Source organism: Maniola hyperantus, chromosome 11 (assembly GCF_902806685.2).
Source record: "Maniola hyperantus chromosome 11, iAphHyp1.2, whole genome shotgun sequence".
NCBI classification, from domain to species: domain Eukaryota; kingdom Metazoa; phylum Arthropoda; class Insecta; order Lepidoptera; family Nymphalidae; genus Maniola; species Maniola hyperantus.
Genome location: NC_048546.1, coordinates 4,568,863 through 4,595,601, shown reverse-complemented (window position 1 = coordinate 4,595,601; position 26,739 = coordinate 4,568,863). Strand labels below are relative to the sequence as shown.

Sequence of the window (26,739 nt, the reverse complement as noted above, 5' to 3'; positions counted from 1 at the left end):
GGCTCGAGAGGCACTCGATGACCGTCTCCTTTATTGTTGACTTTATGTTCCCAGACTGCTCCAGTTGAAGTTTGGCCTCCTGGAAGAGCCGGTTCGCGGTAGTCGCCAGCTCTCCGAGGGGGCCCTCCGCGGCCGACTTCGCCAGGAAGGGCATTTCGGTTGACGGGGGCTTAATTGCGGGTTTCTTTCTAGACTCTGGGTCCATGTGCTTTACAGAGGTGCTCCCTGTATTGGGGGGTTTGCTTGTTGCACTCGATAGTGTTGGCGCCATTGGAGAGAGGTTTATTTTAGTCTTAACCTAATTTGAAGAAGTTGGAGGTGTAAGGGGCCTCCAACTGTCAGTAACCTTAAATAACCTTTACCTAACCTTATGGTCAAATCACTAAGTGGTGTATAGGGCCAGAATTAAACTAGTAGGCAGTGTATAGCTGCCAAGGTCCGATTTTCTTAAACTAATGTAAACAATTTTGAAAAAGTTGGAGGTGTAAGGAGCCTCCAACTATCAATAAGCTAAGCCTAACCTTAACAGTCCAATCACTAAGTGGTGTATAAGGCCTGTGATGAAAATTGAAGTATTAGGCAGTGTATAGCTGCCAAAGTCTATATTACTTAAATTAATTTAAAATTTTTAATGTCTAGTTTGGGCAGTGTAAAGTCTGCCCAGTCGAATATACTTAACTAATTAAAGATAGATTCACTGTCTAGCTTGAGCAGTGTAAAATCTGCTCAGTCAGAAAAACACTTAAATAATTAAATAAGAATCAAATTTAATGTGAGTTTTTTGTGATTCCTAAGTCGGTGTATTAGTGTAGAGAGCTGTGAGTATATAAAGTGGGCCCTCTGTACTGCCAGACACAAGACTGCAAAATCAGAATTTCGAATTTCCCAGTCCCAAATTCCGCGGCTCTCACGTCGGTACTGCTGGTTACCACCTCAGTAACTAAGATAGGGTGGTAGGGGGGCCTTTTTTCCGCGTTTTCCGCGCGAAAATTGTCGGAAAAGCGGTCAGGCGCACGGTCCTCACGCGCGGGCACCGTCCGAGTCGGAAAAGACCGGAAAACTACGAAAATTTGGGGTATAAATTTTGCCGAAAAATTTTGTAAGTGAAAATTTTTTGAAAATTTTAATTTTGGATTTTCTTTCGCAGGACGCTGGGGCCGGTGGAAAGCAACGCCCTGAGAGATTTTCACGTGAAAATTCGAAGAACCGGGACAACGACGCAGGATTTATGCAGTTTCTTTAAGCAAATCTATGAATTTTGTATGAGAAATTCCACTTAGCTATATCAGCTCGGTACAGATGTCTATGCTGTGATCGGCGCACGATTTTCCGCGTTTTCCGCGCGAAAATTGTCGGAAAAGCGGTCAGGCGCACGGTCCTCACGCGCGGGCACCGTCCGAGTCGGAAAAGACCGGAAAACTACGAAAATTTGGGGTATAAATTTTGCCGAAAAATTTTGTAAGTGAAAATTTTTTGAAAATTTTAATTTTGGATTTTCTTTCGCAGGACGCTGGGGCCGGTGGAAAGCAACGCCCTGAGAGATTTTCACGTGAAAATTCGAAGAACCGGGACAACGACGCAGGATTTATGCAGTTTCTTAAGCAAATCTATGAATCAAATCTGGTTAGGTTAGGTTAGGTTAGGTTAGGTTAGGTTAGGTTAGGTTAGGTTAGGTTAGGTTAGGTTAGGTTAGGTTAGGTTAGGTTAGGTTAGGTTAGGTTAGGTTAGGTTTTTTTTTTTTTTTTTTTTTTTTTTTTTTTTTTTTTTTTTTTTTTTTTTTTTTTTTTTTTAATAAGGCTAGGTTCCTCTAACGTGATTAGAGACATTGTTTGCTAAATTTTGAATCTTCCATGCCAGTTCTCGCTTTTTTACTTCTCGCACTTTCATTCTTCATACCAGTTCTTTCTTTCATACATCCTCTTTCATACGACGGGTGGGTTCCCCTCCTATGCTAGACTATTTTTTAAAGGGGTTTTTATTATTTTTATTCTATTATTTTATTTTAATCTTTAATACAATCTTGTTTACAATTTCTGTCTTATTATATATATACATTTTATATGACATCGAGTTTTTTCCATATCGAAAGGAACAGAGCCATTTGATTTTCGTCCATGTTAATTTGCGTATTCAACAATACTAAACAACATTGGGCCTTTTTATTTGGCTCTGTTCCTTTCGTTGACCTTTCAGCTTTGATGCAGAATAAACTTATACGTTTGCTTTGTATCAAAGCGTCTTTCCGGAGTGTCTGTTCCTCGGTCTCATGTTTTGTCTTGGCCTCCAGGTATTCTTCGACTACCTTTGAACGTCGGATCGATGCCGCACGCCGGATCCTCCTCTTTCCGGTGGCTACCTCACGCTTCAACTTCGCCAACTCCTCTGACCACCACGGCAGCGTAAGTGTATATTTTCTCCCAATTTTGGGAATTGCATGTTCGCTCGCTTCGGTCAGTGACTGCATAAGTTCGTGTATGCTATGATCTAGTTGTGTAGCTGTAGTGGTGTTTTGAATGTGTGTGACTGTAATGTTTTTGGTTTGCAAAATTTGGCCCGGTTTCTCATGAAACTGGCTCCAATTGGCTTTCCGTGTGTTATATGTTCGTGTTGTGTGCTTGATGTAGTTATATCTGACCCGTTTTAGATGTAATTTAAAAGAGATGCCGTTGTGGTCCACATTAAAAACAATTATTGCGGCCTTCACCGTACCCTCCCCGTTGTCAGCGCTTTGGAAGACCCTGGTCCCCGTCCGACCCGAAACCCTGCCCTCTCTTCCGACATACGGTTCCTGCACCAGCGCCACCTGAGCTCCGTATTTCTCCGACTCGAGCAGCAGCTGGTTTAGTGCTAGTTTTTTACGTTGTAAATTTACCTGGAAGAAATGGAGTGCCATGGCGTCCCCGGGTGCGCCCTTAGCAATAGGCCACCTTCGCCCTTGCCAGAGCGTCCCATTTCTTCCTTATCGGACAGCTATTGTCAAAACTATTGTGATCTGTCCGATTGGTTAGGTTAGGTTAGGTTAGGTTAGGTTAGGTTAGGTTAGGTTAGGTTAGGTTAGGTTAGGTTAGGTTAGGTTAGGTTAGGTTAGGTTAGGTTAGGTTAGGTTAGGTTAGGTTAGGTTAGGTTAGGTTAGAACTCTCAGGCATGCACGTTTCCTCACGGAAACGGTACTTTTGGCCCACCGAACTTATTTCCCATACCTGTTTGGTATTGAACTGTTCTCTGAAATATTTTTGATACCAATGAGCTTTACTTTTCTCTCGAAATAACCGTAAACCTACGTTTTATCTAGAATAATAATAATTTATTAATTGTACCGATCAGTATGTAATGATTGTGATAACTTATAGTTTATTTGAATGCTCATTATTAAATAAATTATTAAACCCTATATGATGTCTCTCTTATTTCCTCACTGGTACTTAACTTAATTATTAAAAATACTTATATTGGGTTTGGTCATTATCAAGCTTGTAACAATCATGGACTCTCATACTAATAGTCTCCCATACTAATAAAGCAATAGGAAAATTTGTTGTAAAGAGTACAAAAATATTAGGTTAAAGTTTATAAAAATCAGTTTAGTAGATTATAATAATGCTGTACTAACACATAAAAACATAAAATGACTATTTTAGAAGGTCAAATTTACAAAACGTTATAAACACTCGTATAACGAGGAAAACTGCAGTTGGGAAGGTAGTACATGGGAACGACCCAGCGGTCGATGCCTAAATGCAAATGAGTTGTCGCGGGTGTTGACGGACCACCGGCGCGGCGGTGCTTGCATACATTGAGTGCTAAGTGCAAGGGAACGTGCACAGAGGGAACACGTTCTTATCTGTAGGGCCACGCATGTGTCTGAAACTAGAATTGAATTGACTAGAGACACAGATAGGTCTGTTGATCTCTATGTTAAACAGATATTGCTTGGAGTTCTGCACTCTTCTGATGGTTTTTATAAATGCAAATACATAAATCAACTTTAGCGTTTGAAGACACTCATGCGAAGGAGGGTCGGAGCGCTCTGATGTTTGTACGTCCTGCCTAAAGGAAATCCTAGCGTCTCGGTGCTCTGAGAATCTTTTGCTAAAGTGATTTCTAACGTGAAATATTTTATCGCTTACATGTATAATACAAATACATCTAAAACCTAAAATTGTGTGGGGATAGTTATATACCCTTCTGAATGGCAATAATATATTAATACAAATGCATACACGACAAACTCGAAGGATTGGGGTCTGGCCTGCGAATATAGCTCGTTTCGACGATACCGTAGTGCTGCCGCTCATCCTTGCGATCTTCTAAAGATCAACTGTGGGAATGCACCACGATAAAAATGCAACTCATGTTCATATTCATGATCATTATCATTATCGTAGTCATCTATTCTCGATCGAACATAAGCGGGACGCACCGCTTTAAATAGTATGCTTGCATACGTTGCGCTATAAAAAAAATGATGACGTGTTGTGGGGGGGGAACTACTGTTCGTTGGTATTTCATGAGATAAATTGCTCTCTCAATAACTTGAGAAATCAAGAACAAACGATGGGATACTAAGGGAAGGTAGAAGTTCACCGTTGATGGCGTGGCGGAGCGATCAACCATCATTTATCTTTTAATCTTTTCACCCATAAGATAAATGATGCCAATACACAAAGCTCTTCTCCTGCTTCACCGGAGAACAGCTTGCACACGTCTAATAGATTCGGGTTTTAACTAATGTGTCCTTCTCGTTGTTTACGGCATGATTCTATCTTGTTGTCCATACAAAACTAAAGGAAGATTTACTTATTTAGATTCATGCTTAATAGGACTTAATACGTGAACCAACGGATTATTGTTTAGACAAATCCAATACACGAACGCACGTTTCAAAATAATGCGCGAACACATACTTTCAAAGCCCGAACGCGGTAGTCAGTTGAATTTCAATACGCAAACAACCGGATGATTGATTAGACAAATCCAATACACGAACGCACGTTTAAAAATAATGTGTTAGTTATCAATATGTGAACACCCACTTCCTTTGCTCAAACCCCGTAAAATCATTTGTCTGATGAACTCATTACTTCTGATACTCTAAAAGTTCTTGGTTTATTATGGGCACAACACTGCCAAAAGATCCTTCTGCTAGATGATGCACGTGCCACTTTAAAATTAAATTAGGAGTAACATTTATAGGTAGTTCTGTATCTGAGGTAGAGCAGGGCTTTCTTAGGGAGGACCACAGGTTAGTTACAAGCTGTCAAATTTTATCTACTGTAGGGTGTATGTCCTTTTAGATTGTTCTAGGCAGTGCTTCTCGTTTTTCTATTCGTTATATTCCTTGTTTAAGATTTCGCTTGATTCCAAATCCATACATACTTAATATTATAAATGCGAAAGTGTGTCTGTCTGTCTGTCTGTCTGCTAGCTTTTCACGGCCCAACAGTTTAACCGATTTTGATGAAATTTGGTACAGATTTAGCTTACGTCCCAGGAAAGGACATAGGCTACTTTTTATCCCGAAAAATCAAAGAGTTCCCACGGGATTAAAATAAACTTACATATTTTGATAATTATTCCGTCGAGTATTCATCCATTCTGTATGACCTCCTGTCGCAGGAGTGAGCGCTGTCGTCTTATAAGCGGGAGGTCCTGGGTTTGATTTCTGGCAAGAGCGATTTGGATATAGAATTTCTAAATTCTCTCTGGTCTGATCTGTTGGAAGACTTCGACCGAGGCTAGTTACCACCAAACCAGCAAAGCCGTACCTGGCGGTAGCTACTTAGCGTCCCAGTACGATGCTGCGTAGAGACCTATTAAGGTTTAATTAAATATAGAGAAAAGAGCAACCGCCGAGTTTCTTGCTGGTTCTTCTCGGTAGGAAAGGCATTCCGAACCAGTGGTAGATGCATCCGACTATTCGAAAGTACTTGTAAAAGTCTATTTGAATAAAAAAGATTTTTATTTTTATGTTTATTTTAAAGGTCGTCTTTAATTAGGGTTCCGTACCTCAAAAGGAAAAACGGAACCCTTCGGAACGTCTGTCTGTCTGTCGGTCTGTCAAGAAACGTACAGGGTATTTCCCGTTGACCTAGAATCATGAAATTTCATCAAAATATCGAAAAAATACGACTTTAGTACGGAACCCTCATTGCGCGAGCCTGACTCTCACTTTGCCGGTTTTCTTTATTTTTTAAGCAAGATCAACAACTCCAATGCTACACCCCTAATTCTGTAATGCTGTAATTTCCTGACAAACGTTTCATGTTTAACTAGGTAACTATAGATAACAGAATTTTAGTGTTGTCCCATACGTTCCACTAGCTTATGCCCACGACTTCGTCCGCGACAAATTTCAAACCCCTATTTTTACCCCCTTAGGGGTTGAATATTCAAAAATCCTTTCTTAGTGGATGTCGACATCAAAATAGCTATTCTGCATACCCAGCTGGATCCTGCCAGTAGTTTGAGCTGTGTGTTAATTGATAGATCAGACAGTCCGTCAGTTTTTCCTTTTAACCGACATCAAAAAAGGACGAGGTTTTCGGGTCATCGGTATCTTTTTTACAGGTATATATTTAGATAAATATCGGGGGCATTGATCGGGGGTGATTTTAATTAACACTTGCTAGGTCAATTGATATTCCAGAAGCTTTTTTTTTTTTTAAAAAAAAAGAATATTAGCCATGTTAAATGACAAATATTCCCTTTTCCTCTCCAATTAAGCGTCAGGCTTGTGCTAGGAGCAGGTACGACAATAGTGCAACGGGCGGGGTTTGAACTGTCGACCTTTCGGTTTTCAGTCCACTCCTATAATACCGGTTGAGCTAGCTTTGACTCATTTTAAGCAATAACTATACCATGATATGCATAATAAGCATTCAATACGTGACACCCTGCATGACGTGCATCCTTCAACGATCTATCCTTACAACGTTGTATGCAAGTTGCATCTTGATCTACTCTCCATAAGTATACCAACTGAAATAATGAAAGGGCCACGACCCTCAATAATTAGGAATACTTACAAAGAACTACGAAGAGGAAGAAGGAATCCTGAGGTACACTTTTCTAACTAACCTAAGTATAGATAGGTAGGTACTAGGTAGGTACCTTAATTCCCAGATTACCTTGCAGGCTGCATGTTGATTGTATTCCAATTTCAAAATAATATGATCTAAGACTTTGAGATAACACATAAATAGTGAAACGATAAATAATATAACGATAATAAGATAACAATAATAAGATAACGATAAAAAAAAAAAAAAAAAAAATATATATTATTTTACCTACTCGTACCTCCATGTTTATGGAAAAAAAAAATGTTTGGTTTGTAGGTGGTAAAGTTATTAGGCTGCTTTGTAGCCTATTCAAGGCATCATAAAAAAGTTTAAAAATGTTTTTAATTTTTTATATTCACTATTTTATTTCATTATTATTCATGTCATTATTTTAATTACTTATTATTTCAATCATAACCCTTCTTTTGGCTTTGCCGTAGTCGGGTAAAAATAAGCATCATCACTGGCATTTCCTAATAGCAATAAACATGCCATAAAGATTGCAATGATGGATCATAATGTATTATCATTGGAAAAATACCAAATTGCAAGTCGGCAAAGGTTAACAGTTGAAATTGACCCTAAAAGTAAATTATGCGTCAGAAAGCAATAGTGAAGATATCATTATTTTTAGGATTCCGTACCACAAAATAAAAAAGGAACCCTTATAGGATCACTTTGTTGTCTGTCTGCCTGTCTGTCAAGAAACAAGGGTTCTTCCCGTTGACCTAGAATTATGAAATTTGGCAGGTAGGTAAGTTTTATAGCACACGCAAAGAGAAAAACCCGAAAACCGCCGATTAGGTATTTACCTAATTAGATATTACTATACCAAGTGGGGTATCATTATGAAAGGGCTTCTTTACCTGTAAATTCTAAAACAAATTTTATTTATTTTTATGCATAATAGTTTTTGATTTATCGTGCAAGATGTCGAAAAAATAGGTACGACTCCGTACGGACTACGGAGCCCTCGGTGCGCGAGTCTGGCTCGCACTTGGGCGGATTTTAAGTACATACTTAGGCACCTACCTACTGTGTTTAACAAAGATAAGAATTAATTATACTGGACTTACCTATTATTATAATTTTTTTATTGATATTTTATTGGTGCTTATTTCACAGGTTAGAAATTGGAGATAGGAGGCAGTGCAGATATGACTTCAACGGGTTTTTTAGTGTATCGCATACTAACTTTTATAAGTCCATATACGTTGATGCCAGGACTCATTACGAAACGTAACTTAGCCGCGACCAGTGATATAACTTACAATTTTACACGTGATTGTGAGTGAACCAGAACTGGGATATTATATTCATTCAAACGTGTTTAAAAAATGAAGAATTTAACGCCAGTGATTTGTAAGTCATTTTTAAATTACTTACCTATACCTACTAGTTATATGTTAATATTTTAAAACTTTGTTAGCTCAGTGAATGGTTTAAATAATTAAACAATAGCTAAGTACTCGTAGTACACATTTTTATTTTTTATTTTTACTTACTACACTTTTCTTACCTGTTATCTCTCAAAGCCACCTTGATCCAAACTTCATAGTCGCTGATCGTTCCTTCCTGTCTCAATACGCGGAGAAACTTTCAGCTTTTATAAAATGACGAAGGTCTCTCTGTCTGTTAGTTTTAGTAACTCTTTAATTTTCCGGGATACAAAGTGACGTATCTGACGTTTTGTCGGTCTCAACGACAGAGACAACGCTGTACGAAACCGCTATTCTTTCTAAAGGTCGATGTACAATATTTCCTGCCGGGCACTATACTTACTATTTGAATTAACTTGCGGTTTTTGTTTAACTCTGTGAAATTTTCCTTGTTTACAGTTCTTGTGATAGCATGTTACCAAAAAGTGTTAAGCCGAAGACTAAATAACGCAAAAGACGATAACCTATATTTTGAACAGTTCGCCCAACCATATTCGATAAGCAACAGGGCGGCCCCTTTTGAAGAATGGAAGCATGGAGACGGTGATGCATATTCTGATGAAAATGAATATAGGTAATCACAGTTAATCTTTCCTGACGTAGAGTAATTATCTGTTTTACTGGATACCTACTCTCAAAATATATATATAAAATTCAAAGTCCTGACTGACTGACTGACTGGCATATATATCAACGCACAGCCTAAACCGCTGATCCTAGAAACATGAAATTTGGAGGGTCTATTCTTTGTAAAGAGTAGGTATCCACGGTTTTTCGAAATTCCACCCCTAAGTGGGTTAAATGGGGGATGGAAGTTTGTATGAAAGTCCGTAATTTTTTTTTCTAAATATATAAAAGGAAAAGGTGACTGACTGACTGACTGATCTATCAACGCACAGCTCAAACTTCTGGACGGACCAGGCTGAAATTTGGCATGCAGGTAGCTATTATTACGTAGACATCCGCTAAGAAAGGATTTTAAAAATTTAACCCCTAAGGAGTTAAAATAGGGGTTCAAAACTTGAGTAGTCCACGCGGACGTAGTCGCGGGCATAAGCTAGTTATTAAATAAGTAGGTAAGTATCAATGACTTGATTCATGATTTTGAAAAAACTATAACAAATGCTACATTTTCATAATGTCGAAGTGAGCAACAGTTTAGGTTTTCTCTTTTTATCAAAATTCCGAAATCAATTTCATTTTAGACTTGCCTTTACACAAGTTTAAAAATGTATTAAAAGTAGGTAAGTATGGTTATGAAAAAAGCATGTTACAGAATCGAAGATTGTGTAAATGGTATAAAAGAGCGCTGTTGAAAATAAAATATCCCTACCTACCTTTTATTTTCGATTTAGCCTGTGAGTCAAAATACGAGATACAATTATAATTTTTATGCATTTTTTCATTGGAGATCTTTATATTTTCCGATTTTCAAGAACAAGATTTTTCATGTCCTACCGGTCGGTTTTTCAAAGAAAATTGTATTATGTTTAGTTGGAGTGAAGAAAAACCTAGCCGTGCATCGCAGATAAAAATTCAACAATGTACAGCTACTTGTCAACCAAACTCGGCGTCCCAGCCTGTCTGTGCCACGGACGGTGTCACATACCACAATCTGGAACATTTGCAATGCTTTATGATGTGTGGAGTAGGTAAGCGCTTTCATCATAATTTTAATATTCATATTTAATACTTATATCTTTTTTAGGGTTCCGTACCTCAAAAGGAAAAACGGAACCCTTATAGGATCGCTTTGTTGTCTGTCTGTCTGTGAATTATCGTGCATATCGTGCAAAATGTCGGAAAAATACGACTATAGTACGGAACCCTCATTGCGCGAGCCTGACTCGCACTTAGCCGGTTTTTAAATTTAAAATTTTAGGTATACAATAATAAAACTTAAAGCTAGCCTTATCTAACTACTGTACAAATCATGCCCAGGTGGAATGGTGCCAATAATACTGGCTGCATTTCCGCAATGGACAGTCAGGCAATCTATCTTTGTATCAAATTTCGTCAAATTAAATTTAACGGATGGGCCGTGAAAAGCTAGCAAACAGATAAATATTTTTTTTGCATTTATATAACATACTTAGTATAACTCCCGCAAATTGATATTGCGCTGGAACCATGTCTCATTAACATTTTGACGTCAGCCGAAATAAAAATATACCATCAGCTCGAATCTTCAGCCTAGTGCTGACGTCACTAAAATTGCGGCGCATTAGCATTAGCATTTTGCGGGACTTAAACTTATGGATTTTCTTCACAGATGTTCATATACGCCAGATGTCGCCATGTCCAGGCCACGGAGTACCATGGAGTGGCACCACTGCAAAACCAATACAGCTGCCGCAAACCACTACAGCTGCTACATCTACAACTACAGCTGCTACCTCTACAACTACATTTAACATCCAGCAGGCTTGCATCTCATCGTGCCCCGCGACGCACGAGTATAACCCTGTATGCGGCAGCGATGGCGTTACATACGACAACTCCGGAAAACTGATGTGTGCACGATGGTGTGGAAAAAGTAAGACGCCGGTTTTCTAAAATTCCATTACAAATTAGCCTTTGACAGCGATCTCACCTGATGGTAAGTGATGGTGCAGTCTAAAATGGAAGCGGACTAACTTGGAAGAGGTGCGGCAGTTTTATTAAACACCATCGGTTTCTACACGGCATCGTACCAGAACGCTAAATCGCTTAGCGGCACACAACTTTTCCGGTAGGGTGGTAACTGGCCATAGCCTGCCACCAGACCTGCGGGATGATTCGCTAAGTGTCTTACACTGAATGATAGCCACCGAGCTCATTTTTAGGGTTCCGTACCTCAAAAGGAAAAAAAGGAATCCTTATAGGATCACTTTGTTGTCTGCCTGTGTGTCGGTCCGTCTGTCCGTCGTGTCTTTTAAAAAAACCTGTAGGGTACTTCCCGTTGACCTAGAATCACGAAATTTGGTAGGTAGGTAGGTCTTATAGCACAAGTGAAGGAATACATCCGAAAACCGTGAATTTGTGGTTACATCACAAAAAAAATCTAAAACGTGTTCATGAACTATTAGTATTTTCAATTTTCAAAGTTAGGTAACTATACCAGGTGGGGTATCATATGAAAGGGTTTTACTTGTACATTCTAAGATAGATTTTTATTTATTTTTATACATACATAATTGTTTTTGATTTATCGTGCAAAATGTCGAAAAAATACGACTGTAATACGGAACCCTCGGTGCGCGAATCTGACTCACACTTGGCCGGTTTTTTTTAAATCCGTTGAAGGTTTTCTACGAAAAAATATTTTAACATCACCTAGTGAAGCAGCAATGTAGAACCATTCAGTGTTAGACACTGAGTCAGCGAGTCACCTAGCTGATCAGAGACAATTTATAAATTATAAATTCTCAAATTACTCTTGCCGGGGATCGAACCTAGAACCACTACAGCGCTAACCACTGTGCCAGGTAGATCGTCAGTAGTCAGTGGGGATATTACTCGTGAGAAAACTTCATTCATTCATTGAATTCAGGTGCATCGATCGACTAAGTAAGTACTTATTTGGTAGCTGATGTCCCTAACTTTATCCGCGTAGATTTAGGTTTCTCTATGAGAACTCTTTGATTTTCCGAGATATAATGTCCCCTAGGATAGGGGATAGAGGGATAAGGGTCCCCTTTGCTTTGTCCAAGATGCAAGCTAGCATGGTTTAGCGGTTTAGCCGGGAAAAGATGATAGATGCACTTTAAGATTCAAAAACAGTTATTCAAGGAAACCCTATTTTCATTGACGATCGAGCTCGGCAACTAATTTCACGTCCTCCTTGTGTTAATAAATTTTATCTTGGCCTATGGAACTCACAACTTCTATATAAACCGCATGCTAATGGCAAATTAATTGTTCTAATCATCTTATAAATCATAAAGTAGCGATATAAACGATTAATTAATGTATCTAACTATCTAGTATCTACAGTTAACTAGGTAATATGGCTAAATTGGTTGACCTGCCAGGCTTCCTTCTAGACAAACTAAAAATTCTTCCTTATAATATCTACTACTTAATTTACGTTGTACAGAAAAGCTTCATGACAAAATAGAAATATATGTTTCTAGAGCAGTTTGATCTGCACGTTGATATGTAAGTCAGTTTCTCATGTCTTGTCTCATGATATTATGGCAAATAAAGAATTAGTAACAGTAATGTAATTTTAGTGATGTAGGTGTTGATTCTGACCACAACAAAATTTTGGAGTATTCGCATCCTTTTCTTACTAACGAAATACGAAAATGACAGACCTAATTTGACAGGTTTAAGTTTAATTTAAAACGGTCAAACTTTGTGACTTAAGCTACGTTAGTACTAAGTATTACATATTCTATGCTTTAGCTTTCAGGTATACATATTAATCTATGGCTTTAGCTGCCAGTTGCGAGCCTATTTTAGCGTGCAGAGCGTGCACTAAAATTTAGGGTCTTCAAATGTAAAATTCATGTTCTGTCCTTTTTTAGCAATATTAAAGAGAAGGAGATGCAGATACTCTAAATTTAGTTTAGAGAAAGAAAATAGAATCGGTGCCTTTAATAAATTTTAGTCTCTTTATTTACGGTACTACTTACTATTAAAAGTGCAGTTTAGACTTACTTTTTATAACATTATTACAGATGTTCAAGTATCTCGTCAGTCGCCATGCCCAAAAACAAAATCTACAGTTGAACCCGTCAGCGTCAGCACCGCGACCACTCCTAGAAGCGTACAAGTACGCGTATGTATGGCATCTTGTCGTACCGACCCGCAATACGACCCTGTTTGCGGCACCAATAACGAAACCTTCTACAACTTGTCGAGGTTGCAGTGCGCTATTTACTGTGGAATTGGTAAGCGTTCTTGAAACAAAACTTGAACAATGTTCGATATAATAGTATGGAATGCTATTTCTACATTCCCTTTCCCAACTAAAATGTTATTTACATTTGTATAATTTTTTCTTATTATTTAATTTATGTACATACGAAATACCTAAATCTTCTTAATTTGTTCTATTCCATGGAACGAATACTAACCTCAATAGAGATTTTAATATTATTGTTCCATATGTTGCTATCAATATTTACAATAGCTATTTTTCTACTTTTTTTAAATTCCCTATTTTCCATTCTAAACTCTTTGTAGTAGGTACCTATTTATCTTTGATCATTACTTATTTATTATGATTATTATCAAGTGATAGCACTCAAATGTTACACTTTTCTGATGTTTTACTTTACCTGCATATGTTTTTCAGATGTGTCGCTGTTGAAGTCAGTACCATGCGACATTAAAGATAAGTCAGATAAGGAAAACGATGACGAAGACTTTGATATTGATATAAGAAATAAGCATAAATAAAAGTGCTTTACGTATTCTTATTACCCAAGAATTTTACTGCACGAAAAACTTTGGATAGGATGGAAGAAGCAATTGATAAATAAAAAACTAGGTACATACACTACACTTATTGTAAAACCTTGGAAAGGTCATTTTCTTTCTAAAGTGAACTTTGAGCCTTTTTATCTTCTCTAGAAGTAAAAAAAGAAAGACCAGAATAGTACTTTTGGCCTACCGCACTAAATTCCCATAACTATTTTGTAATGTACCTACTGTCCTCGGGAAATATTTTAAATACCAATGAACTTTCTTTTCTCTCAAAATATATTTATCTACGTTTTATCTAGAATAATAATAAGTTATTAATTGTGCTTAGCAGTAAGTATGTAAATAAATAAATTAAGTAAATAAATTATTATTAAATCCAATGATATCTTCTCTTATTTCCTCACTGGGTACTTAATTACTAAAAATATTTGATGCCATTAGTTATAAATTTGGGGTTTCGTCATTATCAAACAGTCAAATTTTATCTACTGTTGGGTGTACGTCTTTTTAGATTATTTTGAATATTCTTGATATTTTTTGTTTAAGGTTTCACTTGACTCCAAATACTTACATAATATTTTGATCACTGTCAAGTATTCATAAATCATAATTCATTCATTCATTCATTCATATTCTGTATAAGTAGGTATATTTGGAATAACTACCTTACTACCTATACTTTAGTACAGTCCCACACGCACGTCTATGTGGAGTTTATAGCCAACATGCAAAGTGTATATTGGTATACTTTTTTCTTTGTGACTATTAACTATTGTGCAAACGCTGTAGCAAACACTTTCCGTAAGTATACCGTTAATATACCTTAATTTTATTTGACCACCTCGCGTCACGCAGGTGGTGAGTGCTATGTTTTTATAAGTTGTTCTGGTTCCACTTCCCAACAGGGGCAATATGGATAATTAGGGTTCCGTATCTCAAAAGGAAAAAGGGAACCCTTATAGGATCACTTCTTTATCTGTCTGTTCGTCTGTCGCGTCCATCAAGAAATCCTTATAGCACAAGTAAAGGATTACATCTGAAAACCGCGAATTTGTGGTTACATCACCAAAAAAAATTTAAATGTGTTCATAAAAAAATTAGCATATTAAATTTTCAAAACTAACTTTATATGAAAGGGCTTTACTTGTACATTCTAAAACAGAATTTTATTTATTTTTATCTATAATAGTTTTAAACAGCGCAGCGTTTCCTGTAAGATATGCGGCCTAGAAACTGATGGGAGGTACGGGTTTAATGTAAACTTCCATATGAATGAATGAATATTTATTTATTACTACATTTTTTACATTTGACTGAAATGGAGTCCTGGCCCCTAAACTAGGAGATCCCGTATCTTAGGGGCCAGTGCCTTCCCATACATAGTGGTTTTACTTAAAATTAATTAATAACAAATACCTACAAAGATTGTGTGTTTGTATAAGTGTGTGTGTGTGTATGTATGTATGTGTTGATATGTGCTAGTGAGCGTGTACGCGAGTTCCTATGTCCGCTTTGAGATGATATTTTGTGCAATGTGTGTATTTCTGTTTCCTCGTAATTATTTATATTTAGATATGCGGTTTTAAGACATTTTTAAAGATGTGCTTCCTTAAATGGGTGATTTTAAATTTTTGTTGATACACCTAAATAAATATGACCCTAGATAATTAAACTGCGGTTTCCGTAGCATAACTTTCTTACCCCTTCCGGTTAATCCACTTCCAACTCAAATTGCAAATCAGTTCCTTACCTCTCAACCGTCCTATTACAGTTTTAGTAGGTGAACTGTGAAGTTTTTACCGTCTCTTTGAAATAAATACTTATCCTGTAATAAAAACGAGCAACCTCCTTTGGCGCTGTAATTCTATTTTCGCTTGAAAGCTGCATGAGGTAGGTACACTTTGTGTTTATTTTGCTTTATTAATCAGAGGTATGGATTTAATGAAACTGCCTTTCCCTTTCCGCCCGCTTCCATCTAAGACTGCATCATCACTTACCATCAGGTGAGATCGCAGTCAAGGGCTAACTTGTATCAGTATAAAAAATATATTTACAGATGGCTTTAAACGGCCTTGCAGAACTACCTCCCCTGAATGTTTACGGCGCTCACTTCAGGCCGTTTTGCCCGATTTTGTAAAAGGCATTCCGGAGCTTGAAATACCGCCTTTGGACCCTTTAAAGGTGCAAAATGTTAACTTTGTACTGCCTGGAGGGATAACTGTAGAAATCAAAGAAGGTTACACCAAAGGTCTTCGAAAATGCCGGGTTGATTCAGTACGGTAAGTAATGATAAATGATGTGAAAACTCTGACAACTTCTGTTTCTAGGCATTGATAGTTGTATAATACCATAACGGCTATCAATAGCTAAGTACCTAGGTATAAATCTTGTTTGCTTTACTTATTCAAATTCAGTTAGATTGAATAAGTTTGACAAGAAAATATCATCAAAACTTGAGATTACCAAAACTAACAAGATGAACGTTTACCAAAATACCCAAAAATTGATGGCAGTGTAACATATTTAAAAAAATATTTTACTTAATTTTTAACTTATGCAGATGTTAAATAAAATAAAATAATTAAATAAATAACTGTCGCCAATACTTACATAGCTTTAACGGATAATATTAATATTGACTACGCAGGTATTGTATATCTGTGATTCTTAGTTTGCTTTTGCTTAATACAACAAATATGATGAATAATATTGTATTGTATAAAACGGGTAGGTACATATCACGATTAATTAGGCGATTTTTAACTGCCAATATGTCGAGTCAATATGATAAATGATTTTTTACAGTAACTTTTGTTTACTTATCGATGATCTTCACTGAATGTTCATTGCAGAAATATCGGCGGGGATCAGTACGAAGTGAAGTTTAATTGCAATTTGCTTACGAAGGGTAAATACCGATCAAAAGGGCAATTTCTTGTGTTTCCCATTGATGGAGAAGGCGAATCAAAAATAAAATGCAGTGAGTACTTATATTATAGTCTACTAGTTAGGTAAGTAGGTAGTACTATACTATATAATATGTGCTTTTGCTCGACTTAGCGGTGGCACTCCCGTGTCACCAGATATGTATATCTGGTGACACGGGAGTGCCACCGCTAAGTCGAGCAAAATATACAGTCATATATGACTGTATATTATGATATTAAGGGTATCTATACCTACTTATTAGCCCAAGCCGAAAAATCACATATATTGTTCTAATATTATACTAACTCCGAGCAAAAAAGGAAATTGTGAAAGAGGTACTACATTATTTAAGGCTTCTTAATTTAGTTTAAAGACAGGTAACTACTAGTTGAAGACATAGATGATCTTAAAATGGTGGCGGGAAGTTGATGAATGAGGAAGGTTGAGGACCGTGTGTGACCTTAACTCAGGTTGATGAAGGGATATGACTCCATCCAATATTTCGACATCCATTGACATACAAATAATTAAGTAAGTAACTATTTGTTTCATTCCAGAAAATTTGAAGGTAACCTGCACTTTCCGTATAGTGCCTATGATAAAATTTGATGGCACCCAACACTTCCAAATACAGGATTTTAAATCAAGTCACGATTATGAAGGTCGAGTTACTTTTCATCTGACTAATCTTTTCAAAGGGAATCCGGAAATCAGTAAGTAACCCTATAAATATTTATTAATTCTGATATTGAGAAAGGTAGGTTTAATCTATATATATAAAAGGAGAAGATGACTGACTGACTGACTGACTGACTGACTGATCTATCAACGCACAGCTCAAACTACTGGACGGATCGGGCTGGAATTTGTCATGCAGATAGCTATAAAGACGTAGGCATCCGCTAAGAAAGGATTTTTGAAAATTCAACTCCTAAGGGGGTTAAATAGGGGTTTGAAATTTTGTAGTCCACGCGGACGAAGTCGCGAGCATAAGCTAGTCTAAATATATAAAAGGAAAAGGTGACTGACTGACTGACTGATCTATCAACGCACAGCTCAAACTACTGGACGGATCGGGCTGAAATTTGGCATGCAGATAGCTATTATGACGTAGGCATCCGCTAAGAGAGGGTTTTTGAAAATTCAACCCTTAAGGGTGTAAAATAGGGGGTTGAAATTTGTGTAGTCCACGCCCACGAAGTCGCGGGCATAAGCTAGTGATTAATAAACTAAATTATGATGATCCTCAATGACAATAAAATAAAATGAAAATATTTTTAATTCAATTAAACTTTCATTTAATAAATATTTTTGAATCGTCAGAGGCATCTACTGAATGCCTTTCCTACCGAGAAGATAATTGTAAACCGTGTGTGCCGTTTAAATAGGATGCAATCAGTTTCCGTGATTATCTGTGATTTTGACTGTATTTAATTGTGAGCCTGCTTATATAAATCAACTAGAAGTTGCCCGCGACTTCGTCCGCGTAAAATTTCTGGTTTCACATGAGATCAGAAACTTTTCCCGCCGCAAAAGGCCTTGCTTACCTACCTACTCACTCAGTCTCACTTTAAGTCATGGAACCCAGAATATCTAAATGCCGATTTTCATATAATATTCAACTTCAAAACCCTTCATATAACCTTTCAACCCCCATTTCACCTTCTTGGGAGATTATATTCACAAAATCTTTTTTTAGCTGATACTTACCAAAAAGAGCCTACCTTCCAAATTTCAAGTTAGCAATAATTAAAACTTTCCCTCACAAATTTTATCCCCTATTTTACTTTCATATAACCATTCAACCCCATTTTACCCGTTTAGAGGGTGGATTTTCGTAAAAAAAACTTCAAGTTAACAATAACAATGGTTTAAACTTTCCCAAGCAAACTTTCGTCCCCTAATTTACATTTTCCAAAATAACTTATACAGATTTTTATTATTTAAAGCATTAGCTTTAGCATAACCTAAATGTCTACTATGACGTCTGTAACTTAAAAAACATAGGACTTTCACGTGTAACCTTCCACCCCCCATTTCACTCCCATATGGCAAATTGTGTGTGTGCGTGTGTGTGTTATGGCAAAATGTAATTTGCCAATTCTTATATCTTGGTCAACATCAAAGGAGTGTAGATAACTGGTAATCTATGGTGGTCTTGCTGGTTCTTTTCGCTAGGAAAGGCATTCCGAACCAACTGGTAGATGCATTCGACGATTCAAAAGTAATTGTAAAAGCTTAATTGAATTTTTATTTTATTCTTTTTTGCTAGAATTACATACCTAGTTTTTTGTTTATGTACATATATTTAATTAATATTGTATTTCATGTTGCAGGTCAAGCTGTTTTGAAATTTTTGAATGAAAACTGGCGGTCGGTGTCTGAAGAGTTTGGAGGTCCATTCTTCGAGTATGGCATTATGGGTATTTTGAATAATATCAGAAAATTACTAGATATTATTCCTATTGACCAACTCGAAGCAGTTTAGGTTTGTTTATCAGATTAACATGTGTAAACTAATGGTCTAAAGGGATAATCTGGTGATAATATTTCTGTACTTCCCTAGTACTTAGGTAGATAGTGTTTAGTATGTGAATATATAATTCATGAAAACCTCATTTGTTTTATTTCATACACTCTCTTTAATTTACCTATCGGTCTGTAAAAGGCAATTTCATTAATGTAATTGAAATAATTTTTATGCTTACAAAAGAAAATAAATATACCTACATTTGTACAGACAGGAAAAGGACAGGACAATGTTTTTATATGTGACAATCATTAAGTGAAGATCTATCGATAGCAATTTTAATTACTATAAGTAAGTATACTTCTTTGAATATCTGATGGAAGCAAAAATGCTTTGAAATATTTGTGTAGTGAATAAATCCATTAAAGATTGTAAATGTATACGTAGCTGTACTAAATTGTTTTGTTCCAAATTACCTCGGTTCGCTCTTCCAAAACGACGGTAATATTGACCGAGACGTGAACAATAGAATGAATTTGGGATGGATGAAATGGCGACAGGTCTCAGGTGTTACAAGCGACCCGCAAATGCCCCTTAAACTGAAGGGGAAAATCTATAAAACAGTCGTTAGACCTGTCACATTGTATGGATCAGAATGTTGGGCGGTAAAAGGGACGGATGAAAGGCGAGTACATGCGACTGAAATGCGAATGTTGAGATGGATGTGTGGTGTGACAAGGATGGATAAGATAAGAAATGAATACATAAGGGGTAGTTTGAAAGTAGCGCCAGTGGTAGAAAAGATGAGGGGTAATAGGCTGGCATGGTATGGGCATATAATGCGGAGGGAAGAAAGCCATGTCACTAGAAGAATGTTAAGTATGCAAGTGGAAGGAAAAAAGAGGAGAGGATGACCAAAGAAAAGGCGGATGGATTGCGTGAAAGAGGATATGAGTGAAAAAGAAGTGGATAATACGTTGACGAATGACAGGAATGAGTGGAAGAAGAAGACATGTTGTGCCGACCCCACGTAGCGTGGGATAAGGTAAGGAAGAAGAAGAAGCTGTACTAAATTGTATACGATATGATATACCCAGATTTCCAAATGCTAAGGGGAAACTGAAAACAAGTGTAGTAACGTAACGATCTACTTTACTAGACTAATGTGTTTCTGGCTTTAATTTGTTTGTTCATTTCTTGATTAACTACTAACGATTAACACGGCTGGAAAACGTCTCTTCTTTGTTAAGTCCTTAATAAACACTTAATTAATTGATTAATCCCAATAAGTTTCTATTCTTATTCTTTTTAAACATCATGATACGCACTTTCTGTAAGTAAGTATAATTTTGATGTGTAGTTGTAAAAAGTTGTAAATACCTATACTTTTTGAGAATATCGAATCAGAGTTCCAAGGGGCCACTCTGAGCCGGTTTAGTATTTGCTGTTCAGTGTACCTATATTATATAAGTAGGCACGAGTTTATATAAATTAAAAAGACATATAAATATAATTTGTTTAGGCAAACATTTATTTCAGTTAGAATAAACTAACAGATTTATAAAGATAAATCTGTATAACCTATTACACATATTTCAAAGGATGCTTATCTAATTAAGTAGTACTTATATCTACTTATAAGCTTTAACTAAGTTGACTTAGAATTTAATAAAAATATTGTATTTTTATTTCATTATCTTTTTTATTTAAAAATCCATATAGTGCGCTTATAATTTAAAAAAATAGTGCGCTTATAAATAAATAAATAATGCTTTGAACGTGGAAACATTAATTTATCAAATGCTTTACTTATTTACTAATCAAGGATATTGTGCACTTATTTTCCTATTAAGCACTAGTTATTTTCTATAGGAGCGTCAATTATTCGTTGATAAATTTTAGCTAGGCACGCAATACTTAATAAGTAAGATGAAAAAAATATGTTCCTACGAATAAAATTGTAATTTCTTTTCCCAATAAGCACTCTTCTAATAGTGATACAAAATGTGTTTGAGATTTTTGCCACAGGTTTTAGAAAGAGCTGGTATTGATAAACACAAAGAAGAAAACGGTTAGTAAAAATGTGAAACTTGAATGATCACTATCAGATATGTTGTCGATACACTTATAAATTTAAGCATTAACTTTATATCTATAGCAAACATGTCGTATGCATAAATCTGCAATGGCCACACTTCAATCAACTCCATAAACGCTTTAGCCTGGAGTCGCATTTGCCTGGTAAGGTCGTAGTTCATTATAAGTTCGTTTACTAAGATCTTAGTAGAGTTACGTTTCAAAAGCAAAACTTCACAAGTGTATGCCATAATACCGACTGACACGATATCCAATAAACCTAATGATATAAAGAGAAATAAAAGATGCGGAGCTGTTGACGTTCGTATGTAGTGTATTGATGACCATATAGTGATAATGATGTATACAAATGTAGTGAAAAGTGCTTTAAAAATATGGAATTTGAAAACTTTATTAATTTCATCACACGCTTCACCGATTAAATCGTAAGTTATGCCTAAAGTACGGATTATAGAACTGTCATTTATGGTAAATCCTGCATACAAAACGTTTTGATTTCTTAAATTCTTTGCCGGAATATTCAAAGTATGCCCACGATTTTTTGTTACAATAACGTGTTCCAAAACTTTATTTACAATACTTAATCTGTCTTTCATTGTTTTGATAAATATACAAAAAGCCAAAACTTCGAGATGCCGTTCAAAATCAAATATTGTTAGTAATATTTCAGTCGGAAGTTCATAAATTTTTGTATTCAATTTATAAATTGTTAATAGTATATAAATAATTATAAATATTGATATTCCAATTTGAATGAGCCTACGAGAATCCTTATAAAATTGTCTATTCTTTGAAATATTTAGATTATCATCTATATGAGCTATTAATTTTATAATATGCACATTATTCTTGGTGTAATGTAAGAAAATTACCGTTGATAGAATATGTTGTATCACTATTGTCACAGAGGCAACTTTGTCTACTATGTCCACGATTTTGCTGATGCCAGTAACAGTTTGCTGTAGCCCCTCATTAACGAAAATAATGCCAAATGCTGCTACAGTTAAACTCGCTAGAAAGATAGCGTAAAACTTCATTCTTCTACTTAATATTTCTATGTTCCCACCAACCTTTCGATATCTGAATCTACCAAACAAATTTTCAATAATTGTCAAAGGTCTCAGCATATATAGAATAAGGTCAATCTTCGTGGCATCCATTTTATAAGGGTCATCAATAACTTCCATTTCATAAATTTTATTATTTTAATAAAGTACAGTTGAAGGTGTTTTAAGAATTAAAAGCAGAGTTCTTATCCCTTTAGAGGTTCATTTAGTAATATAGCTTTAAACAGTTCTTTAATATCGTTATCAGTTTTAGATAAATTGGTTACATCCATTTGTAGATTAATTGGGAATACATAGTTAATAATTCATTTGAGTAGATTTAGGTAAGTTGAACTTTCAAATAGCCCGTTACTAGGCATATATGTACTAGGTAGGTAGGACTACCGGCTTTATTTAATAGATTAGCAAGCTAAAGGGCAGACATTGAATAAAACTCATCGTATAACAAAAGTAGTAATAGTAAGCAACTGATGAAGATAAAATAGAGCTGTGGCTATGCTGAGTAGTACGAGTAGACTTACAAGTATGATTAGGGTAACATAAACAAGAACAAATATATTTCATCGTGCATGCTTCTTTTCATTTATCGAAATACTGTTGGATCCTTGGTGTTAAAGGGCTGATTTTGACAGAAAAGATTGAATACGTTTAGAAAAAATGCGAAACTTGAATGATCACTATCAGATATGTTGTCGACACACTTATAAATTTTAGCATTAACTTTATATCTATAGCAAACATGTCGTATGCATAAATCTGCAATGGCCACACTTCGATCAACTCCATAAACGCTTTAGCCTGGAGTCGCATTTGCCTGGTAAGGTCGTAGTTCATTATAAGTTCGTTTACTAAGATCTTAGTAGAGTTACGTTTCAAAAGCAAAACTTCACAAGTGTACGACATAATACCAACTGACATGATATCAAATAGACACATCAATACAATACGTAGTAAAGAATTAAAAGTGCCTAACGTTCGTATGTAGTATATTGATGTCCATATAGTGATAATGATGTATACAAATGTAGTGAAAAGTGCTTTAAAAATATGGAATTTGAAAACTTTATTAATTTCATCACACGCTTCACCGATTAAATCGTAAGTTATGCCTAAAGTACGGATTATAGAACTGTCATTTATGGTATATCCTGCGTACAAAACGTTTTGATTTCTTAAATTCTTTGTCGGAATATTCAAAGTATGCCTGCGATTTTTTGTAAAAATAACGTGTTCCAAAATTTTATTTACAATAATCAATCTGTCTTTCATTGTTTTTATAAATATACAAAAAGCCAATACTTCAAGGTGACATTCAAAATCAATTATTGTTAATAATATTTCATTCGGCAACGTATATTTTGCATTCAAGTTGTAAATTGCTAATAGTGTATAAATAATGATAAAAATTGATATTTCGATTTGAATAAGCCTACGGGAATCCCTATAGAATTTTTTATTCTTTGAAATATTTAAATTATCATCAATATGAGCTATTAATTTTATAATATGCACATTATTCTTGGTGTAATGTAAGAAAACTGCCGTTGATACAATATGCCGTATCACCACCATCAGGGAGGCAACTTCGTCTACTACATCCACAATTTTGCTGAAGCCACTAAGAGTTTGGTGTAGCACATCATTCAAAAAAATTATGCCAAACGATGTCACAGACAGGCACACTATAAAGAAAGCGTAAAACTTCATTCCTCTGTTTAATACATCTATGTTCCCACCAACCTTCCGATATCTGAATTTTCCGAACAAATTTTCAATGATTGTCAATGGCCTCAGCATATACAGAATGGAATCAAATCTCGTGCCATCCATTTTTTTATCTTCACCAATATCTCCCATTTTATTTTTATTGTTTTATAAAGCGTGAATAAAACTGCTGTATCTAAGTTTTAATAGCAGAAGTTCTACGCTTTTAGTGGTTAATTTGGAAATGTTGTTGTCCGTGGAGAAATGACTTCCATTTGTAGATTAATTTGAAATATATAATTATGTACATATAATAAATTAATGTAGGTATCTTTGTTTGTTTGGCCCTTATGTACTCCTATACCTATACCATTCATTTGATTACGATGAAACTTTGTACAGTTGTAGTAGAGACTCGCGGGACTAGGTTTATTACGTTTATTACGTATTTATTACGTTCATGGTGGCGCGTTCATACAAAGAGGTATTGCAAAGCATGCCGGGCATTAGCATTAATACAACTCAATTAAGTAGATCATAGTTATCATGGCTAAGTAGGGTTCACAGGTTAAGGAGTTATATCTGTTTTTCGAGGATTGTGACTACGGAACCCTACACTGCGCGTGGCCCGCCACGCACTTGGCCAGTTTTTTTTATATACTTATGTTAGTCTATCAAGAGTATTGTATGCACGTAAAGTCAAATAGGTACGAAGCTTTTTATTATAGCTGTCAAAAGTCAAAACTCCCAGCTGAGCGGTTCGGACTTGCGCCTGCTGTATCGACCGCTCCGGCCTAGACATGGAAAATTGCAGTATCGATATTGAGGATGTTTTTATTATATGAAACACGATACAATATAATCCGGCGTTTGACAACTGGTCAAATCGAAATCAGTAACGTTTTTATCAATATTAAAAAGTAAAAGATGCAGATACTTACTCTAATTTTAGTTTAGAGAAAGACAGAATCGGCGCCTATAACTTTTTTATTAATCTTATTAAGAAGTGGGCACGATCCCGATTCCCGCGCACGCACTTCTAACTTATCGGATCGATGTACCTAATGTGCGTTTAAGCAATAATTATAAATTTCACTTGCTTTAACGGTGAAGGAAACCTGTATGTCTAAGAGTTGTCCATTATGCTCTCAATGGTGTGTGAAATCTGCCAACCCGCACTTGGCCAGCGTAGTGGACTATGGGCAAACCCTTCTTAGACTGAGAAGAGATCCGTGCTCAGTAGTATGCCGGCGATAGGCTGATGATGATGAAGAGAGAACTAATTTACTAAGTAAGCTGTTAGTCATTTGGGATACTGTCATATTCTATGAGGGCGATGGTCACTGCAATACTGTTCATTCTTCTGCAGGATCATCGTTCCCATTTGTTTCTGAAAATGGAGTAAATAAGTTTGTAATAAGTTATTAATGTAATATGAATGTGTGAAAAATAAAGATTAGAGATTTAAGAACATCATTGAGAGAGACTTCAGTAGAGTAGGTGAAGTAGACAAATAAAGCAGATAGCTCCTAGATTATACAAAAACATACGTAAATAGGTACTATGAAATTCAATAAGATGTCACAAGCGATCCAACTGCACACATGATAGGTACAGATTAGATAGCTGTATTATTCGACACAGATGTTTACAATTACATATGTACATAATGTAATTTCACCGATCAACTGGAATGTATGTCACATGAATTACATCGCAGTATTTAACTCTAGCCGGTATGGATAGGTTGGAGTGGTACAGGGTGGTATTATTTCTCGATTTCTTTATTTAATATCTATTTATTATAATAAAACTGTAGTAGATATTAAAAATTGTTATCGATGAGTAAGGAATTCTTCGAAGGAATTCTTGAACTGCAGGCGTCATATTGACAAGACACAAAAAAAATCGTTATTCGACGAATTAAACTAGAAAGTGTTTTTATTTAATAAACTGTAACAAGTTCTTTTGAATCGTCAAATACATGTGATTCTGGTTCGGAATGCCTTTCCTACCAAGAAGAACCAGCAAGAAACTGGGCGATTGCTCTTTTCAAAGATTCGATTTACAATGTTATGTATGTGCTATGAATAAAAATACATAATTACACACGCACATGTCTCGCACATTGCTGGAGCGAGCTGTAGTCTAATCCACGCTCTTGTAAGGTACATAATAATCTTCGATTGTATGATATGCTTTTTTCAGGAGCAAACTTTTAATAGATATTTTAAACTTGTGAAAAGGGAAGTCTAAAATTAATTTTGTTTACTTACACTCATTCCCACAAACGACATTTACGTAGGTAATTCGGACTTTTTTGGATTCACAGTGTGACTCGTTGGGAACCCATCGGACTTTCTTATGGTGGAGTGCAAGAGTCGCAAGCCTATTAGACTGAGGTCATACGATGCGTTTCGGCGCTGCACCGCTGTGGATTTGAGTCTTTTGAGTATTGGGTGCCACACGGGCACTGCGTTGCCGCACCGGCAAAAAGTATTTCGTTGCAACACACCACCTCTGCCCGCCTCGTCTCTCTCGTCCCAAGTCCGTTATGT

General features: G+C 36.0%; 4 protein-coding genes and 1 long non-coding RNA gene across 5 annotated transcripts; 3 read left to right on the top strand and 2 right to left on the bottom strand.

Annotated features, from left to right (window-relative positions):
* Window positions 1-966: 966 nt before the first annotated feature.
* On the top strand, window positions 967-1,615 carry LOC138403021 (uncharacterized). The gene is made up of 3 exons (XR_011237323.1): window positions 967-1,075; window positions 1,148-1,434; window positions 1,507-1,615. It is a non-coding gene; the product is annotated as an uncharacterized lncRNA (long non-coding RNA).
* A 5,699-nt stretch (window positions 1,616-7,314) lies between these two features.
* Window positions 7,315-14,233, top strand: LOC138403010 (follistatin-like). Its single transcript, XM_069501849.1, has 6 exons — window positions 7,315-8,423; window positions 8,900-9,074; window positions 9,995-10,152; window positions 10,773-11,036; window positions 13,165-13,377; window positions 13,785-14,233. Exons 1-6 carry the CDS (start codon window positions 8,399-8,401, stop codon window positions 13,886-13,888), a joined length of 939 nt encoding a protein of 312 aa, XP_069357950.1. The 5' UTR covers window positions 7,315-8,398; the 3' UTR covers window positions 13,889-14,233.
* Window positions 14,234-14,408: 175 nt separating this feature from the next.
* Window positions 14,409-19,444, top strand: LOC117986677 (protein takeout-like). The gene is made up of 5 exons (XM_069501872.1): window positions 14,409-14,716; window positions 15,972-16,194; window positions 16,768-16,895; window positions 17,401-17,556; window positions 19,180-19,444. Exons 1-5 carry the CDS (start codon window positions 14,641-14,643, stop codon window positions 19,329-19,331), a joined length of 735 nt encoding a protein of 244 aa, XP_069357973.1. The 5' UTR covers window positions 14,409-14,640; the 3' UTR covers window positions 19,332-19,444.
* Window positions 19,445-21,385: 1,941 nt separating this feature from the next.
* LOC117986676 (uncharacterized) lies at window positions 21,386-22,597 on the bottom strand. Its single transcript, XM_069502000.1, has one exon. The coding sequence runs from the start codon at window positions 22,595-22,597 to the stop codon at window positions 21,386-21,388; it is 1,212 nt and encodes a 403-aa protein (XP_069358101.1).
* A 449-nt stretch (window positions 22,598-23,046) lies between these two features.
* LOC117986673 (uncharacterized) lies at window positions 23,047-24,307 on the bottom strand. Its single transcript, XM_034973546.2, has one exon. It carries the CDS (start codon window positions 24,305-24,307, stop codon window positions 23,126-23,128), a length of 1,182 nt encoding a protein of 393 aa, XP_034829437.2. The 3' UTR covers window positions 23,047-23,125.
* Window positions 24,308-26,739: the final 2,432 nt, after the last annotated feature.